At 41.3% G+C, this 21,009-nt stretch overlaps 1 protein-coding gene across 2 annotated transcripts in view; it reads right to left on the minus strand.

Annotated features, from left to right (window-relative positions):
- CPB2 (carboxypeptidase B2) overlaps positions 1 to 21,009 on the minus strand; it is a 58,512-nt gene that overhangs the window by 31,764 nt on the left and 5,739 nt on the right. The window contains exons 2-5 of one of the 2 annotated variants that reach the window (XM_086328945.1): positions 9,916 to 9,991; positions 5,904 to 6,028; positions 4,012 to 4,120; positions 161 to 262 (exon numbers count right to left, since the gene is read on the minus strand). In XM_086328945.1, the coding sequence (XP_086185071.1) occupies positions 161 to 262; positions 4,012 to 4,120; positions 5,904 to 6,028; positions 9,916 to 9,991 (412 nt within the window). The remainder of the gene's footprint in view (positions 1 to 160; positions 263 to 4,011; positions 4,121 to 5,903; positions 6,029 to 9,915; positions 9,992 to 21,009) is intronic. The other variant, XM_086328946.1, reaches the window with a different exon arrangement.

Here is a 21,009-nt window from a genome sequence, read left to right on the forward strand (position 1 = left end):
TTAAAGGTAATCACCAATCACTGAAGATCTGGATATTAAAGTTGAGGATCATTTGTAATACACATATTTCCAGAACTCAAAAGAAAATCCAAGTAATAACAAGCACCACTGGAGAATTAATACCTCCCCAAAGTTGAAAAATCAACGACTCTTCCCATACCTTTAAAACATAAAGTGGGTACTTCTCGTATGAGGATCCAATGTGGATTTTTTCAACCATATCAGGATACCGCTCAGTCATAACTTCTATCCAAGAATAGATCTATCAAAGCAGAAACCAGTGGTCACAGAGCAAGTTCAAAGCATTTCCCTGACAAAGGAAACAGACAAATTCTTCCAGGAAGGGTTATCCCTCTAGAAAAAATTTTGTGGAGATAAAGAGGAACTAAAACACTTGAGGCAGAGTGTTTCTTCTGCTGCTTAGGAAAATCAATAAAATTAAACTTTTGAGAAGTATCAAGGTTTAGGGAAAGTGGAAATGTACTAAGAAACTTATGACAAAGTAGGGAAAGATCATCTTTAAAGGATAACTCCTTAAGTTATTTTTAAAGGCTGATAATGTCGAATCCTCACCTCTGTGTATGAAATCCTATTTACCATTCAAGAGTTCATTTTTATATGAGATTTTAAAAAAATATTCACTTTTCAAGGGTAACCTAAGGAAGTCCCGGGCACTGTCTTTGCACAGGATAAATGGAGCTGCCTTTTTTTTCCCAGTGGAGACTTATGGACTCACAACAAGGGGTGTGAAATGATGAGAAGCAAAGGGGAGAACAGTCTGCAGGAAAAAAGAATCTCTTCTATCCAGGGAAGGAGTTTGATTCTAAAACTCTCTCCTAGGTGGAAGTCTAGTGGTTTGCGATTCTGACAAGATTATAGTAGAAGGAAACAAACAAATAAATTTCTAGTCCTGACTTTAGGCTAGCCCCCACTTCAAAGCAGGTGTTGAGTGGTGGAGCCTGATCGTGTTTTAAAGTAGACCAACTTCTCAGGGGCCATTTAAAAATGTTTACACCTTTTGTAATGGAAATAGCCAACCCTTGGCCTCATTTCTAGGAAATTTGCTGAAGGTAATTTCAAATAGCAGTCCTAGCTGAAGGGAAGAGGAGTACCATTTATCCTTGGGTCTTCTTACAGGAGCGTAACTAGGGCGAGTGGTATGTGTGATGGGTTGTTCTGTGCGAGGAATTAAGATGCTTCTGGAAGGTCTACCTTCTGCCAAGTACCAATGCTGTCAGTGTCTGTGGTGTTGAAAATTTAACCATCTGTGATTTCCTCTGTTTACTGTGCTACTCTTCTAAGGCACGCACACATCTAAGAGAACTGCTCCATCCACCTATTTTGTGTTACAGCACTGACAGTTCAGTAGATTTCCTCCAACAAGGGAGGCTGTATTATATTAATTATAGTAAGGCAGCTTTATAGAAAACTTTAAATCTAATCTGCAGTAATCAAGGTTACATCCTTTGAATAATGCTCTTCTTTTGCCATTTGTTTTAAGACGTGTTTTTTGGTCATTTGTTTTTCTCGCCTACTGTAGCTTACTTAAAATTTCCTAGTGAGAGTCAATGACAAAAGAAACCCCTTTTGCTCTCCAAGTGAACATGAATGCGGACTGAAGAGCAGAGCTGAAGGGGAAGAAAGGCAGAATTTGGGGGAGAAAGATTGCCGCAATTGCTACAAACCTCTTAGAAAAGATTCAGGATGGGAAGGATGAAGATGTCCAAACTGTTTTCTGAAATGTCATTGTGATGAAATGAATTGTGTTCCCCCTCAAATGTGTATATTAATCCCCAATACCTTAGAACATGACTGTATTTGGAGACAGGGCCTTTAAAGTGGTAATTAAGTTGCACTGAAGTGTCAGTGTGGGCCCCAACCCAACCCGACTGGGATTCTAATAGGAAGTGGAGACTACAATGGTCAGCGAGACTTCAGGGATGTGCGCACACTAAGAAAAGGCCATGTGAGGAGGTGGCCATCCACAAGCCAAGGAGAGATGTCTCAGAACAAACCAGCTCTCCTGACACCTTGTTCTTGGACTTCCAACCTCCACAACTGTGAGAGAATAAATTTCTGTTGTCTAAGCCACTCAATAAATGGCACTTTGTTACAACAGACTGTAGCTCAGGTGGTAAAGAATCTGCCTGCAACGCAGGAGACCCAGGCTCAATCCTTGGGTCAAGAAGTTGCCCTGGAGAAGGGAATGACAACCCACTCCAGTATTCTTGCCTACAGAATCCCATGGATGGAGGAGCCTGGCGGGCTACAGTCCATGGGTTACAAAGAGTCGAACAAGACTGAGTGACTAACTACTACTACTGTGGCTAACTAATACTGTTTTCCTCCCATGTCTTTCCAACTCTTTCCTGGGGAGAGGATAAGAAAAAAAAAAATAACCTCTTTGAACAAAATATTTAAAATATACCCCCAAAAATACTCTTTTTAAATGTTCAAATCCTTTGTTTATTTAGTTAGGCTGCACTACACAGCTTGTGGGATCTTAATTCCCTGACCATGGATTGAACCTAGGCCCTTGGCACTTAACGCAAGGAATTTTTCCTGGTCTGCCAGGAAAAACCCAGCAACATATTTTAAATACTTCTGTTTAAGGCATCTCATTCTTCCCACCAAACCCAACACAGCAGTGACACTGTCACCTTCTCCACTTGTAAATCCTGCCTACCCAACCTCTCAACTCCAGGCCTCAAGGTTACTCATGCAGGGCTGATGTAGGCGGCTGGATGGAGATAGTTTAGGTGGAACAGACAAAGTCAAGGTAGGAGAGAGAAAGGAGAGGGCTGAAATGTTAAGATCCCCGTCCACCAGCCCGGCACATCAGTCCTAGAAGCCTGCTGATCTCTGGTTTGAAAGAAAGTGTTAGTCACTCAGTCATGTCCGACTCTTTGCGACCCCATGGACTGTAGCCTGACAGCTCCTCTGTCTCTGGAATTCTCCAGGCAAGAAAACTGGAGTGGGTAGCCATTCCCTTCTCCAGGGGATCTTCTCGACCCAGGGATCGAACCCAGTTCTCCTGCATTGAAGGCAGATTCTTTACCATCTGCGCCACTAGGGAAGACTGAGTTCTGGTTTAACTAACTGGAAAGGAACAGATGCGTTTGAAGATTAAATAGAAAATTGATGCTTATTATTTAAGTGTTAGATGTCACAAAAGTATGGATATGGTTCTTAACAGTTTCTGGGCGCCTAGCCAAAAATGATAAAAAAAAAAAAAAAAACACAACTTCTATTAAGGAATATAGCAGTACTCCTATGAAAGAATAAAAGGTATCAAGGGATTTTGTACTACTTGGAGAGTATTATATTGAAAAGAAAGGGGTTTAGCCTTTACGGGAACAAATACAGGGAAATGGCTCTTAAAGTATGATGTGAAAGCTTATTGAGGTCAACTGAACATGGTATCAAGCTTAGGTTTCCTCTAGGAAAATTGGAACCCGTAAGTACTAAGAGGAAAAGAAACCAATTTCTTAAATATTAAAATACAGGCATCATCATAATCATTACTATTACTATTAGTATTTTAAACAGGTTCCTTCTGAAAAGAATAAAATACACTTAAACACTTTTGCATCCTAAATATAAGTGAATAAATTCCTTTAATTCAGTGAGATAATGTGGCAGTTATTCGGTAAGAATTCATTTAGGATAATGGCTGGAGTGCTATTTTTTGTGTGTGTGGCAGTTTCAATAAAAAGGTCTTATTTTTTAATTTTCTGTTGTTCCTTAGAATGTAGTGTTACTCCTGACAATCAGAGATATTCTTAGCTATGGACAAATAGCCTGCTTAGAGGGGCAAAGTCCAAAATATGATGCAATCTTTCCAGGCAAGATGTCTACAAAAGGACCAATTACCTCTGTATAATCAATCTAATAGTGATTTTTTTTCACCCTCTTCCACTAATTATGATTCTCTAATAATTTCCCATGGCTGAAATGGCAATGCTCATTCAATGAAAACAGGCAGTTTGGAGAGAAACGTTGACAACTTACCTCATTTAGTGAGTGATACTGTTCATAGTAGGAGGAGGATGCCCGGGGGCTGATGGTGTCATTGGAAGTCTGCTGCCGGATAAGATCTTCCACATTTTCCACCAGGACCCTGGGTGATGAAACAAGAGTATGAGCTGGTTTCCAAACAGGGCTCTAATTTTCCCTCGTGGCCCATCGCAGACACAACAGGCAAGTGTGGGGGGAAAGTCACTAAGAAATCTAGCAAGCTCAAGGTGAAAACACCACTAGCATGACGGGCTGAAATTCACAAGCCCTCTGCATAGAGCCGCATGGGCGCTGAAGAGACAGTGGCTCCTGTAGAGTATGCTTTCAGGGCCTTCAAAACCTGACCCTTTCTCCAACATTATCAACATTTCTTGATGGTGACTTATTAATGCCTTTTAAATGAACACAGGAATAAGGAAGGTATAGGAAAGTGATCTCATTTAATTCCTCTTGCAAGGGGTCACACAGTTAACTTAGGCACAAACATTTTAACTAAGACGAAATTGAGCCATTCTGTCACCTGGAATGAACAAGAAAAAGTTAGCTGCCATTCTAATAAAGCTTTCTGTACTTTTATTTAGAGTTAGTTGTTCAGTCGTGTCCAACTCTTTGTGACTCCATGGAAGAGGAATTCTCTTGCATGGAATTCTCCAGCCAAGAATAGGGGAGTGAGTAGCCATTCCCTTCTCCAGGGGCTTCCCTGGTGGCTCAGACTTTTGTTTAGACCAACAGGTAAAAGCCAAGACTTTGACATCAGAAAGTTCTGAGTTAGAGTCCTGGATGTGCCACATTCTAGCTGGTTGACCTTGAGAAATTCCTTTGTAAATCTGAAACATTTTTTCTTACACACAGTGAGGATAGTATCTACCTCACAGGGTTTAATAAGGGTTAAAAGATACAATGTATAGAAAAGCTCAGTACCTTTCCTGAAAGGCATCAGATACTAATAACATGTTATTATAATAATCATAATACGTTATCCAAAGATTGCTTGGCATCCAGGAAGTGCTAGGGCGGCAGGAAAACACTGATGCTTGGGTAATGGATGCGAAAGGAGATATGGACAGGAGACTCTAAAAGGAAGAAGGCATGGGCTTTGAACAGAAAGCATACCTAATGCATATTTTAGTTTAGAGCCAGACATTCCAGAATGCTTGCTGACCTCTTGAAGCAAAATTCCCTTTAGCAGCTGCTTTTTTAAGTGATATCACAAAGCCTACTAAAGTGAATGACATTTTGCTTCCTAAGTCCAGGAACAGAGTAGAGGAATTTTAAGAAGGAACTGGGAGAAACCATAAGAGGCTCCACAGATCACTGAGTCTAACAGTCCATTTCAGACAAGGGACCAAGGTCTTGAGCAGTAAACCACTCATTCAAGGTCATGGAGCCAGCCTCTTGGGCTTTCCATGTGGCATGCTTAATGTAACTATACATTTTTCTAGGAAGCAATGAGACCATCCACTAGCAAATGCACGGTGTGTGTTGCGTGTGTGTATGCTCAGTTGCTCAGTCATGTCCAACTCTTTGCAGCCCCACGAACTGTAGCCCACCAGGCTCCTCAGTCCATGGAATTTTCCAGGCAAGAATACTGGAGTGGGGTGCCATTTCCTGTGTCAGGGGATCGTCCTGATCCAGCAGTCAAACCTGAGTCTCTTGCATTGGCAGGTTTCTTTACCACTGTGCCCCCTGGGAAGCCCCAAATGCATCACAGGTGCTTATAATGTCTGTATGCTCAGGTGCTAGTCGTGTCTGACTCTTGGTGACTCCATGGACTGTAGCCCACCAGCCTCCTCTGTCCATGGAATTTTTCAGGCAAGAATTCTGGAGCAGGTTTCCATTTCCTAGTGCTTATAATAGTTACTCAATAAATATGGAATTAAGCCTACCTGAATGGAATTCTGCTCGCATTTAAATGGGCTTTCACATTGCTTACATCAGATGCATTCACAAAAAAATGGACTTCGTATCCCTTCACAATATATTCAGCTGCTACTGGCTGCCAGAGAACAATCTGCAGTTTCAAGAAGGAAAATTGATAAAGACAGTTTTTCACATGGTTCTCATCTGTAGCTAACGCCATAAAAGAGTATCTATAAAGGAAATGAAAAAATAATTTCTGGTCACTGGTCCACTCACAGTCACCAATCCCATTCACACATGTGGTAGTGTAAACATTTATTCTGTACGGGGCTTCTTTTATTCTGTAACCCCAGTGGCTAATGAGGGCCTGGCATTTACTAGGTACTCAATAAATATTTGCTGAGGCAATGAACTGATAAATGAACGCATGAATATTTAGAGTCCAACTGTAGGACTGGAGGTGTATGTCAGATGTTTAAAGAGAAATGAAAGTTGGTCTGGAAAGAAAGTTGATTAATGGCGCTTTTCTTTAATAAAAATCCCATATCCTTGATTCTAACATCACATTGGTGTTTCTTTCCTTTAATCTAATTGCGGCCTTTGGGCAAAACCTTTCCATAATATTTACAGTTTTGAGTTTTTTGGTTTTTTGTTTTTTCTGGCTTTACTGTGCTTTTTCAAAGCACTTTCACACCCATTGCCTATGATCTTTTTACTAATTCTTTGCCATAATCAAGGCAGCAGTTATTATTTTGATTGTTCAGATGAAGAAATTAAGGCTCCAAGCTAAGTCGTCTAAAAATCACAGGCCAAATAGTGGCCAAACAAGACCTAAATGCTGAATCTGTGATGCTTCCTCTGGCAGTGCTTCCTCTGCCTGCAGTGTGGCGGCTGTGGAAACACAGCGGCCGCTCTTCTGCTGGGAAATGCCTAGTTCTCTGACCCTGTGTGCTGCTGTCCGTCTATATCCCCTACAGGCTGAGGTTGCACGGCTCCAGGGCTGCAGCCAGTCAATGATGGCATACTGCAGGCATAATTTCGCAGGCCCATTCCTGCCAGATTAGGGTTTCCTCTTGCAGTTGACGTTGTCTTAAGGACTTACGTGGTCCAGTCAAACTTTCATCGGGATTGTCTTGCAGTCTAGAGGTTGTCCAGGCATGACCCTCCTTTTTGCACAGTGGCGGCTGCTCAATGGTCTGCGGGTGCTCCCCGCCATCTCCAGCTCCTTCTTCATCCTTCACAAGCAGACCCCATAACAAGTCTCTTATATCTCTAATCTTCTCAGAAAACCTTAGCCCGATATCCATGGAGCCAGCAATTTTTTTTATCATGATATTTTGTAATTCTTAACAGTTTTCTACATTCAGGGGAGTTCAGTTCCAGGCATGAAAATGTTAGCCAGTTTTCTTCTGTGTTTTTATGCTTACACTTTAGCTAAATTTTTTAAACAAACACCTATTCAGTTTAGTTCAGTTCAGTCGCTCAGTCATGTCCGACTCTTTGTCACCCCATGGACCACACCACACTAGGCCTCCCTGTCAATCACCAACTCCTGGAGTTTACTCAAACTCATGTCCATTGAGTCGGCGATGCCATCCAACCATCTCATCCTCTGTTGTCCCCTTCTCCTCCTGCCTTCAATCCTTCCCAGCATCAGGGTCTTTTCCAAGGAGTCAGCTCTTCACATCAGGTGGCCAAAGTATTGGGATTTCAGCTTCAGCATCTGTCCTTCCAATGAATATTCAGGACTGAATTCCTTTAGGATGGACTGGTTGGATGTCCTTGCAGTCCAAGGGACTTTCAAGAGTCTTCTCCAACACCACAGTTCAAAAGCATCAATTCTTCGGCGCTCAGCCTTTTTCACAGTCCAACTCTCACATCCATACATGACCACTGGAAAAGCCATAGCCTTGACTAGACGGACCTTTGTTGACAAAATAATGTCTCTGCTTTTTAATATGCTGTCTAGGTTGGTCATAACTTTCCTTCTAAGGAGTAAGCGTCTTTTAATTTTATGGCTGCAGTCACCATCTGCAGTGATTCTGGAGCCCATAAAATAAAGCCAGCCACTGTTTCCACTGTTTCCCCATCTATTTCCCATGAAGTGATGGGACCAGATGCCATGATCTTCGTTTTCTGAATGTTGAGCTTTAAGCCAACTTTTTCACTCTCCACTTTCACTTTCATCAAGAGGCTCTTTAGTTCCTCTTCACTTTCTGCTATAAGGGTGGTGTCATCTGCATATCTGAGGTTATTGATATTTCTCCCAGCAATCTTGATTCCAGCTTGTGCTTCTTCCAGCCCAGCGTTTCTCATGATGTACTCTGCATATAAGTTAAATAAGCAGGGTGACAATATACAGCCTTGACGTACTCCTTTTCCTATTTGGAACCAGTCTGTTGTTCCATGTCCAGTTCTAACTGTTGCTTCCTGACCTGCCTACAGGTTTCTCAAGACACAGGTCAGGTGGTCTGGTATTCCCATCTGTTTCAGAATTTTCCATAGTTTATTGTGATCCACACAGTCAAAGGTTTTGGCATAGTCAATAAAGCAGAAATAGATGTCTTTCTGGAACTCTCTTGCTTTTTTGATGATCCAGCAGATGTTGGCAATTTGATCTCTGGTTCCTCTGCCTTTTCTAAAACCAGCTTGAACATCTGGAAGTTCACAGTTCATGTGTTGCTGAAGCCTGGCTTGGAGAATTTTGAGCATTACTTTACTAGCGTGTGAGATGAGTACAATTGTGTGGTAGTTTGAGCATTCTTTGGCATTGCCTTTCTTTGGGATTGGAATGAAAACTGACCTTTTCCAGTCCTGTGGCCACTGCTGAGTATTCCAAATTTGCTGACATATTGTGTGCAGCACTTTCACAGCATCATCTTTCAGGATTTGAAATAGCTCAACTGGAATTCCATCACCTCCACTAGCTTTGTTTGTAGTGATGCTTCCTAAGGCCCACTTGACTTCACATTCCAGGATGTCTAGCTCTAGGTGACACACCATCGTGATTATCTTGGTCATGAAGCTCTTTTTTGTACAGTTCTTCTGTATATTTTTGCCACCTCTTCTTGATATCTTCTGCTTCTGTCAGGTCCCTACCATTTCTGTCCTTTATTGAGCCCATCTTTGCATGAAATGTTCCCTTGGTATCTCTAATTTTCTTGAAGAGATCTCTAGTCTGTCCCATTGTAGATTTCCTCTATTTCTTTGCACTGATCATTGAGGAAGGCTTTCTTATCTCTCCTTGCTATTCTTTGGAACTCTGCATTCAGATGGGTATACCTTTCCTTTTCTCCTTTGCTTTTCACTTCTCTTCTTTTCATAGCTATTTGTAAGGCCTCCCCAGACAGCCATTTTGCTTTTTTGCATTTCTTTTTCTTGGGGATGGTCTTGATCCCTATCTGCTGTACAATGTCACAAACCTCTGTCCATATTTCATCAGACACTCTGTCTATCAGATCTAGTCTCTTAAATCTATTTCTCACTTCCACTGTATAGTCATAAGGGATTTGATTTAGGTCATACTTGAATGGTCTAATGGTTTTTCCCACTTTCTTCAGTTTAAGTCTGAATTTGGCCATAAGGAACTCATGATCTGAGCCACAGTCAGCTCCTGGTCTTGTTTTTTCTGACTGTATAGAGCTTCTCCATCTTTGGCTGCAAAGAATATAATCAATCTGATTTTGGTGTTGACCATCTGGTGATGTCCATGTGTAGAGTCTTCTCTTGTGTTGTTGGAAGACGGTGTTTGCTATAACATCTATTGACTTCTGTTATTGTAGCATCTTTGTGAGTTTGCACTTTCAATCACAAGTCACTATTATTTTAACTGGCTGTAAAGTTAATAGCACAAATGAACAAAGTGTTATTTGGGGAATCAAGTGATTAGGGGAAAGAAGAGAAAATTACAAGAAGAGGGGTATATACCAACTGTATATATACAAGTCAGACAACACATAGGCGAAAACAGGGCACACCATTCTTTCATAAACTTAATACGAAGATACGAAATATGAAGATAAATGATGGAGAAATTACCTTGTATGTTGTAGTAACATTCTGCAGAATTTGAACTTGCCTGGAGGTTCTAGGAAGAGCAGATAAAACCTGGCCCCTGGGAGAAAAACACACACAGGATTTTGAGGTTATGTAAAAAATGAAAATAAGATAAATTATATAGGGAAGGGATTCTAGGTAATTACGAAAAGGAAACAAAATATTGAAATAAAAGAGGATCTCACCATAGATTTTTAAATAAGCTAGATTTTGCTTCACTCTAGGTGGAGAAATAGGAACCAAGTTTACCCTTCCTCCTACCTGAAAACTAATATATATGTGTGCATACATATACACACACATGTAAAACAATGCACTCAAGAAATTGAACATATAAAACATGATGAAACACAATTTCCTGTATGGGGTCCTGGAACAGAACAGTGGAGAAACTGGTGAAATCTAAATAAAGCATGCAGTTTAGTTAATAGTAGAGTACCCATGTTGGTTTCCAAGTTTTGACAAATAATACCATGATGATATAAAATGCTAACATTAGGTGAAACTTGGTGCAGTATATACAAAAACTCTCTAATATCTTTGCAACCTTTCTGTAACTCTAAAAATATTTCAGATAAAATTTTAATTAAAAATTAAAACAAAAACGTGTATCAGGAACTCTAGAAGCTCAAAAGGTTACGATAACTTCTGCTTGTCACTATTAGGAAAGGCTCCATGGAAGAGGCAACTGGGTAAGTTAGCAGTTGAAAGGCAGGCTGGCAGAAGACAAAAGGGCATTGTTTGGGAGATGGAAAGATGTTTATTCTTGCCAAGTGTAGGATTTAAGTGTTTAGGGCAAGAGAATAATGGTAGCCAAACAGAAGTGAATTTGGAAACTGACGTTCATTCTCCCCTAGAGAAGTTTTCCAATGCACAGTGAGAAATTTAGCCTTTATCTTGTAGGCAATTAGGAGTTAGGAAACTGATATCATGTGACATGTGATTTGTAAGACTAATTTTGACAACAGGGTGGAGGATGGTTTATTTTGAAAAGCCTGATTAAAGGATTCTAAATTCTAGAAATAAATCTATGGAGACTTGATTATCAAAAGAGATAAAGAGGAGCTCACAGAAACAATAAATTCAGAGGTTTTGTGTCAATTATTGGTACAATTTAAGCATAAACTCTTCAACCAGTGATTAAGGGTGTATGTCCAAGGATATGTGTTGCAGGATGATTCATAGTAACAATAACTGGGAACCACATATATGAGTGCTCCATCATGTGCAACCCTTTGAGACCCCATTAACTGTAGCCCACCAGTTCCTCTGTGCATGGAATTTTCCAGGCAAGAATACTGGAGTGGGTTGCCATTTTCTACTCCAGGGGAATCTTATCGACCCAGGGATTGAACCTGCGTCTCTTGAGTCTTCTGCTTTGGCAGGTGGATTCTTTACTACTTGTGCCACCTGGGAAGTCCAGAAACCACACAAGCACTTATCAGTAAGTGAATTTTTAAATGTTGGTGGTGTCTCCACATTCTAGAATGTTTTGTTGCTGTTATTAAGAAAGAGTCAATTTAAAATAGTTAACTTAAGGGATTTCCCTGATAGTCCAGTGGTTAAGACTCTGCATTCCCAATGCAGGGGGCACAGGTTCGATTCCTGGTAGGGGAACTAAGATCCTGCATGCTCCATGGCATGGCCAAATAAATAAATTAAATTAAATAAATAGAACAGTTAACCTAAGGGAGATTTACGTTATTTATTAAGAGACCGAAGAAAGAAATAAGTGGAGAATTGTATTAAATATTATCCCATTTTTGTAAAATAATAAGTTGGAAAGCAAAAAGAAAATTATTAAGTGTTGAAAACAGGAGAAAAGTTCTAAACAAATGGACAGCCCATTGTTAATGTTGATTTGGATGGTGGGGAATGACCACCATCATTGGACTAGGTAGGTAAGTAGAGGGAGCAAATAAAAATTGTTATTAAAAGAAAGGTCTCCATACTTCCACATGAGAGATGATACTCAACTAATGTGAAATTGTACACAGGTATCCTGGTAGCTCAGCTGGTAAGGAATCCACCTGCAATGCAGGAGACCCTGGTTTGACCCTTTCTTGGGTTGGGAAGATCTGCTGGAGAAGGGATAGGCTACCCACACCAGTATTCTTGGGCTTCCCTGATGGCTCAGCTGGTAAAGAATCCACCCGCAATGCAGAAGACCTGCGTTCCATCCCCGGGTTGGGAAGATCCCCTGGAGAAGGGAACTCCAATATTCTGGCTTGGAGAATTCCATGGACTGTACAGTCCATGGGGTCGCAAAGAGTCGGACATGACTTTTTGAGTGACTTTTGCTTTCACATAAATGTATAGAGAAATGCATGAAAGAACAATCACCAGAATGTGATATCTTCTCAGGGTGATGAAATTTCAGTGTTTTTCTTCCTAATTGTATAATTTTCCATATTGTTTACTTCTCTAACCAAAAAGAACTCTTTATTTTTTAATCAGGGGGAAACTACATTAAAAAAGTTACTCTGGCTGTGAAAAAAAACACTACCAAGCTTCTTAACAATGCTGGTGGCCCTCTCACAAGCACATTCTTTATTGTTTTCAAATGTCTCTGGCTCATCACTGGAACATAGTTACTGGTGACTTTCCTAGCCTTCCATAGTACTTTTATTCTGGCATATCCTGCCCTTGGAATTTTTTTTAGTATTTATTTATTTGGCTGCACTGAGTCTTTGCTGCAGCACATGGGATCTTCAGCCTTCAATGCGGCATGCCGGATCTTTAGTTATGGCACGTGGGATCTAGTTTCCTGACCAGGGATGGAACCCGGGCCCCCTTACATTGGGAACACGGAGTCCTAGCTGCTGGACCACCAGGGAAGTCCCATGCCCTAGGAACATTTTGATCCCCCTTTTCAACATCTGCCACAATAGTTCTGACATTCCTGGTTCACTTAGAGCAGGCCATTATTTTCTCCAAGCTTCCAAGAGTCATCCTGGTCACGTTAGCACCACGTCCCAAGGCTCTAACTAGAATGTCAAATCTAGTATCATGGGCAAATGCAGCCCTTTAGGGACAGAGATCTTTTCTCTTATTAACACACTCAGCACTTGGACACCCAGATCTGTCATGACTTAACCCTAGTTATTAGTTTGGAAACCAGTCGGGGGAGGTAGGAGTAGACGCTGAAGGCTGATGGTCAGAGATGACACTACAGAGAGAAGTCCTGATAGCAACGGGGATGATGAGATTGCTTTGCTTTGAAGCCAGGTGGCAGTGCTTAACCGGCTGTAACACGCTGGACACAATTATTATAAAAAGCAGCAAGGTCAGAGTGGTACCCAGAGGGACGTGACCCTCAGAAAACTGGAATTAGTTAAGAGAACACAGAGTTCTTAGGGGCAAGAAAGAGGGCAGCCAACAAAGGTATTGCTCAATCTTTACAGTCGAAAGAAGTCAGGGAGGGTGTCAGTGGCTAAGGACAGTTGAACTAGTCAAAACGCTCAATCCACTGTCCAGCTCCCAGGCCTGGGCCACTTCTTAGCCCAGGATCTCTTGCCTGAGGGAGGAGTCAGGTCCCCACAAAGAAAGACCTGCTGCGGTAGAGAGAACGTGCTTCCTCAGTCCTTTCCGAAAGAAAGCTATGGCTGTTTACTCAGGTCACTCTGCCCACTGGGAAAGAGGAATAGTTACGCATGCGGAGGTGGGTTTTTTTTTTTTTTTTCCTTTTCTTATTGGAGTCTATTCGCTTTACAATACTGTGTTATTTTCTCCTGTACAGCAAAGTGAATCAGCTATTATGTACACATATACCCCTCTTTTTTTTTGGATTTCCTTTCCATGTAGGTCACCAGAGACCACCGAGTAGTTCCCTGTGTTACACAGTAGGTTCTCATTAGACCAACCATCCTGACATCTTTACGGTTGATGTCTTTAAGAATCTGTCATGAAGGCACAGCTGAGGCCCTTGTTAAGACTGCATCACAGTTCAATTCCTCCTCAGCTCGTATCTCCTTCCTTTATTCCTCCACACATGTTGCCCCTGAGATCCTATTCCAGTAAATTCCCTACATGCTAATCTCTATCTCAGAGCCTGCTTCCTGGGGAAACTAACCCACAGAAGTACAAATGCCTACTGTGCGAGATAAAACATGAAAAATTGCTATACAAATGGTATCAATACTCTGCTATAAGAATGTAACATCCGAAGTTACTGTTGCCTGGGGTAGTCAGAGGATGGAGACATTCTGAGCTGGACTTTTGAAATAGGTAGGATTTGACTGGTGAATGGGCAGTGAATGGCCTAACACTAAGACAGATGGAATTTTGGCAAGTGAACTGGAGATGAAATGGTGTTAAGTGCTGGTGCGTAAGTGGAAACAAAATCAGAGTTCAAGGAACGGCATGTGACCCAGGAGGGCAGGAATATGGGGCGCACGTTGGGATATACCAGGAAATATAACCAGGATAAATGGGCAGCCTAGGATCTGATCACTGAAGGTCTTAAATCCTGGGTACCATTTTGGAAGTTTGAACAAAAAAGTGACCAAATCAAAGATTTCTTTTGAAGTGAAGTATAAAGAAGTGGGCTTCCCTTGTTGCTCAGCTGGTAAAAAATCCGCCTGCAATGCTGGAGGCCTTGGTTCGATTCCTGGTTGGGAAGATCCCCTGGAGAAGGGAAAGGCTACCCACTCCAGTATTCTGGCCTAGAGAATTTCATGGACTGTATAGTCCATGGGGTGACAAAGAGTCGGACATGACTGAGCAACTTTCACTTTCATAAAAAAGTAGGGATATGTCCTGAGGAAAAAGAACAAAGTTGGAGGCACAATCCTCTCAGACTTCAGACAATACTATATGAAAAGATGAAAAGACACCCTACCGACTAGGAGAAAATACATGCAAAAATTGCAACAGACAAGGGGTTAATTTATAAAACATACAAACAGCTCATATAGCTTGATATAAAAAAAACCAAACAACCCAATCAAAAAGTGAGCAGAAGACCTGAATAGACATTTCTCCAAAGGAGACATACAGATGGCCAACAGGCACAGGAAAAGATACTCATGTGAAATAAAATTAATTTTTTATGGCAGGACAGGAAAAATTTAAACATAAAAATTTTCTCTGTTCTTTGGCCTCCTCTCTCCCCCATACCTTTCATCTGAATTACCCCCAATCAGGAGACATGCCTGTCTAAAGAGCAATATACTCCTAACATCAGTAAGACAACTCCTTAAAAGATAACACTCCTTCTTGATCTTATAAGGGTTACGATGATGCATAGATCTGGATTTTGTAAACTGTCAGTAATATGTCATTTAATAGTCAACCCTCTATCTCAAAAGAAACTTATATTTAATATAACCGTGCCTTAACTTCTAACAGATGGACCATCCTCCAAGCTCTCTGAGATGCTCTTCCTAGGTTATAATACTCAACTTGGCTCAAATAAAATTTTTTGTTTCTTTCTTAGATCAAAGAGATTAATTTTTCTTCAACACTCAGCATTGCTCATTATTTAAAAAATGAAAAGCAAAACTACAGTGAGTCATCACTTCACACCTGTCTGATGGCTCTCATGGTAAAGTCTATAAACAAATGCTGGAGAAGGTATGGAGAAAAGGGAGCCCTCCTGCACTCTTGGTGGGAACGTAAATTGGTGCAGCCATGAAGGAAAATAGTATGGAAGTTCTTTTACAAACTGAAAATAGAAGTATTATATGATTCAAGATTTCCACTCCTATGCATATAACCGGAAAAGATGAAAAGTCTAATTTGAAAAGAGATATATGTATTACAATGTTCATAGCAGCACTAAGCTAAGATATGGAAGCAACCTAAGTGTGCATCACCAGATAGATAAAGAACATGTGATACACACACACACACACACTGGCTTCCCTCCCTGGTGGCTCAGCAGTAAAGAATCTGCCTGCCAATGCAGGAGACACAGGAGATGTGGGTTCAATCTCTGGGTTGGGAAGATCCCCTGGAGGAAGAAATGGCAACCTATTCCAGTATTCTTGCCTGGGAAATCACATAGCCAGAGGTGCCTGGCGGGCTATAGTCCATGCCGTCTCAAAGAGTCCAACACGACTTAGCGACTAAACAACAAACAACATACACACACAAAGGAATATTACTCAGTAATACAGAAAGAATGAAATATTGCCATTTACACCAACATGGATTGACATAGAGATTATCATACTGAGTGAAATAAGTCAGACAGGGAATATGATATCATTTATATGTGGAATCTAAAAAATAACGCAAATGAATTTATTTGCAAAGCAGAAACAGACTCACAGACGGAAAACAAAGGGGGTTTTGTTTTCCCTTTGTTAACCGTCCCTTATGGTTACCAAAGGGGGACGGGTGGGAGGAGGGATAAATTAGGAGTATGGAATAAACAGATACACACTGCTGCATATAAAACAAATAAACAACAAGGATTTAGTGCATAGCACAGAGAACTATATCCAATGTCTTGTCATAACCTATAAACTAGGAATCTGAAAAATATGTAATGTATAACTGAATCACTTTGCTATACATCCAAAATTAACACAATATTGTAAAATCAACTATACTTCAATTAAAAACAGGATGTGAGGATTTGTATAATTAAATCATTATACTTTTAGAATTTACTTCTAAATTTTAAAATGAAATTCCTTACAAGTTAACCTAACAATGAAATACAATGCCTTACAAAACAACGAGCTCTTCATTATTCGAACAGAGGTTGAATTGCAGTTCCATGTAAAGGAAATTTTGTGTTGACTAGAAGATAAGATGCTTGGGCATTTTTAAATGTATTAAGGGACAAGAAAGTACTAAAATGAGTCAACAAAAGGAAAAATAAAAAATGTGGAGGAGTACAATGATGGGGGTATAAATTTACCATTAATATGTAACACCATCCATTAATATGTAATTACCATAATACCACTAATATAACAATACATCCAAGTTCCAGTTGTGGTGAGCTGGACTCTTCCTATCTCCAGTTTGACCAAAGGGCAATGTAGCAGAATCAAATAATGAGATGGGGTCAGTCAGATGCTATGTAGCCCAGGCCCCAGGCACAGAAACTGGTCTTAACCAGACAGTCTAGCTGGGTTTTGTCAACAGGACGCTAGGGAGGCCCACAACAAAACCAGACTGAACAGGCCAGATCCTAGATAGAAGGCAAAATAGGCTAAAGGCTGTCCTGGCCTTGATTTCTCTCTGAGTTTGTTTCAGAAGTACTGGAGTTAGGCAGAGGTGCTTTGCAGCTGTGTTTTGAGACATACAAGGGTCAACCACTTCCAACTAGCTCTGACTTGACCACAAGAACACGCCCACGCAGATAAAGTCCTGGAGTTAACTTTGCTTCATCACCATGCTTAGATCTCTGCTGGAAGGGGGTCTTTGTACTCTGCTGGCACAATTCTTGCTGGGTTCAAAGGAGTATTAGATTGCAGGAGGGCTGGCACTGGAATTCTCCACCCAGGGAATTCTCCACCCAGGGAATTCTCCGCCCACTTCCTTGAGCCCTAATGACCAGGCTGCCTCTTAACCCTTAAATTCCCGTACTCCCCTCCCTTGAGAGAGAAAGTACCTTTGGAGTTTGAGTTCTCTTTCTCCATCCTCTGACCATTGAATAAAGGCCTGTCTTGCTTGCATCAAACTCAGGTTCATCATTGGCAACAGGAACCAGAGCAGGGAAAGAGCTTCCTGACCCAGCCAGACTTCCTGTTCAGCCAGACTTCAAGATGGGGGCCTTTCGTCTCATTTAGTAATGAGAGCACCTTATGTCGAGCCTTCCATTTTTGAAAATCCATTTCCTGGCTCTGTGCCCCCTTACTTAGAGACCAGGAAAAGTGGTCATAGGGGAGAGAGGAGGAGGATTTGTGAAAATAGTTCTGTCAACTACAAATTGGCACTTGCCAAGGGTGCTTGCCATCTACTTCTATAAGCATGAAATCAGGTGCTGCTGACCTTCAACCCCTGCGAAGGGAGTTCAGGGTGGAGAGGAGAAATGAGGCAAACTGGAAAAATGGTCAGGACAGGTCTTCAGATGGTTAGACGTTCTCCAGACCAGATTTAAGAGCCCAGTTCTTGTATCTCCTCATATCTAAAAAAGCATCAAAATCTTTCATGGCAACAGCTGCTCCTCATGACTAGCAAAGGCTTCACAAAACCAGCAGAAATCTGGAAAAAATATGTGCCTGATTGCATGTATTTCCACTTCACCAAAAATCACAGATACACTGAACTCCACCCCCTACCCCCCACCCCACCTATTTGGAGCAGTTTCTCAGAGGTCTCTGGGGTGCTGTGTCCTGGGCTGCAGTCCTCATTGTGCCCCCCAAAAAACTTAACTCGAGACTCTCACATTGTGCATTTATTTTTAAGTTGACATTCTTTGCAACAAGTTGCTGCGATTCTCTCAATTCCCACTCTTCCAAAGGGATAAAGTTTGGGGGTGTTACTTCCTTCAACTCAGCCTAGTAGGGAGGATGATGGGCCAGCCCTCAAGTTTATAGACAGAAGGACTGGTGCCTGAGAAAGCTAAATCTGAGAAAAGCTAAACCTGCAAAGGCTGGCCTCCAGTTGTCTATGTGTGCGTGCTCAGTTGATTCAATCATGTCCTACTCTTTCTGACCCCATGGACCATAGCCCTCCAGGCTGCTCTGTCCATGAGATTCTCCACGTAAGAATATTGGAGTGGGTTACCATGCTCTCCTCCAGGGGATCTTCCAGACCCAGGGATCGAACCCACATCTCCTGCTTCTCCTGCACTGCAGGTGGATTCTTTACTGCTGAGCCAAAAGGGTCCAGGTTGGTAAATAAAATCCAAAGAAAAATCACTTCATGGGATGCAGTTTTTGCTCAGATGCCATCCAATAGTGCCAACCTAAAGGAGTGGCGAGATCTTACAGCGGCAAGAATCTGGAGGTAAAAGCGAGATTCTTAGAATTGAAGATGGAATCACAACTGACTAGAAACAGGTAACTTTATCCTGTAGAGGGTGATACAATTAACATCACCATGCGAAGGTGTTAGAGCTGAAGATTAATCAAGGGTTCATTACAGAATTTAGGATTATTGTTCCCATTCACATTTTGCTATGTTAGGTTTTTGTTCCAACCTTGTATCCCTGGTGGCTCAGATGGTAAAGAATCTACCTGCAGTGCAGCAGACAAGGGTTTGATCCCTGCGTTGGGAAGATCCCCCGGAGAAGGAAATGGGAATCCACTCCAGTATTCTTGCCTGGAAAATCCCATGGACAGAGAAGCCTGGTGCACTTCAGTCCATGGGGTTGCAAAAAGTCAGACATGACTGAGCCAATAACACACACAGTGTATATTATAAGTGAAAAAATTTCAAAAATGACACATTGTGAAATTTTAAGTGAAGAAGAATTTTTTGGTGAATTTTATGCATATCCTTTCTCTGATTGTCCAAGCAACATGTATACTAATGAAGATGATAATTCTTCAGAAGATAGTTCTGATTCAGACAATGTGAATATTAGACCACAAAAAGACAAAAAACCTTAGTGACTGATTCTGATAAAGAAAGTGAAAATGAAGCTCACAGTGCTGAAGAATGCTCCTTTACTTCTATGGAAGAGTGGATTGAAGACAATATTTCACAAAAATTAGACACCACAGGTGTGTCAGGCATAACTATTGAATGTAATAACCTGCAAAGTGTTAGTAGATTAACAGAATTAATTTTTGGCTGGCCAAAAGAAAAATCACCATAGGTGTGCATTTCTGCAAAAATCTCCCAGTCGATAATTAAGAGAGGGCTAAAAAGCCATAGAATTTTCTAACTTTCCATGGAAGGGCAGGGAAAGGTTACTCTGCCGTGTAGAATATGTTGGGGGGAATGGGAGATGAAAAATAAAGATATGTTTTGATGACATCTCTGAAGGGATAGAGTTACAGGATTTAAGCAATAATTATTTGGTGGTGGGGGAAGGCTTGCATCAAAAATAGAGTGAAAAATACAAGCACAGTGAAACAGCAGGTCACTTTAAACCAAGGCTCAAAGACAACTCAAATTGCTCATGACAAGTAGCAGTCCTGAGGTTGAAACTCAACCTTCCAGCTCCTGAGTTTTAATACCTCGGCAACATTTCCTGCTTTTTCAACTGTTCATGGAACAACAGACTGGTTCCAAACTGGGAAAGGAGTACCTCAAGGCTGTATATTGTCACCCTGCTTATTTAACTTATATGCAGAGTACATCACGCGAAATGCTGGGCTAGATGAAGCACAAGCTGGAATCAAGATTGCTGGGAGAAATATCAATAACCTCAGATAAGCAGATGACACCACCCTTAAGGCAGAAAGTGAAGAAGAACTAAAGAGCCTCTTGATGAAAGTGAAATAGGAGAGTGAAAAAGTTGGCTTAAAGCTCAACATTCAGAAAACTAAGATCATGGCATCCAGTCCCATCCTTTCATGGCAAATAGATGGGGAAACAATGGAAACAGTAACAGACTTTATTTTGGGGGGCTCCAAAATCACTGCAGAGGGTGACTGCAGCCATGAAATTAAAAGACTCTTGCTCCCTGGAAGAAAAGCTATGACCAACCTAGATAGCATATTACAAAGCAGAGACATTACTTTGCCAACAAAGGTCCATCTAGTCAAAGCTATGGTTTTTCCAGTAGTCATGTATGGATGTGAGAGTTGGACTATAAAGAAAGCTGAGCGCTGACGAATTGATGCTTTTGAACTGTGGTGTTGGAGAAGACTCTTGAGAGTCCCTTGGACTTCAGGGAGATCCAACCAGTCCATCCTAAAGGAAATCAGTCCTGAATATTCATTGGAAGGGCTGATGCTGAAGCTGAAACTCCAATACTTGGCCACCTGATGTGAAGAACTGACTCCTTGGAAAAGACCCTGATGCTGGGAAAGATTGAAGGCAGGAGAAGGGATGACAGAGGATGAGATGGTTGGATGGCATCGCGGACTCAATGGACATGAGTTTGAGCAGGCTCTGGGAGTTGGTGATGGACAGGGAAGCCTGGTGTGCTGCAGTCCATGGAGTCGCAAAGAGTCGGACACATGGAGTGACTGAATTGAACTGAACTGAACTGCTGAGTCC

This window comes from Bos grunniens, chromosome 12 (genome assembly GCF_055505025.1).
Source record: "Bos grunniens cultivar Pamir isolate PY7600 chromosome 12, Bosgru_T2T1.0, whole genome shotgun sequence".
In the NCBI taxonomy this organism is placed as follows: Eukaryota; Metazoa; Chordata; class Mammalia; order Artiodactyla; family Bovidae; genus Bos; species Bos grunniens.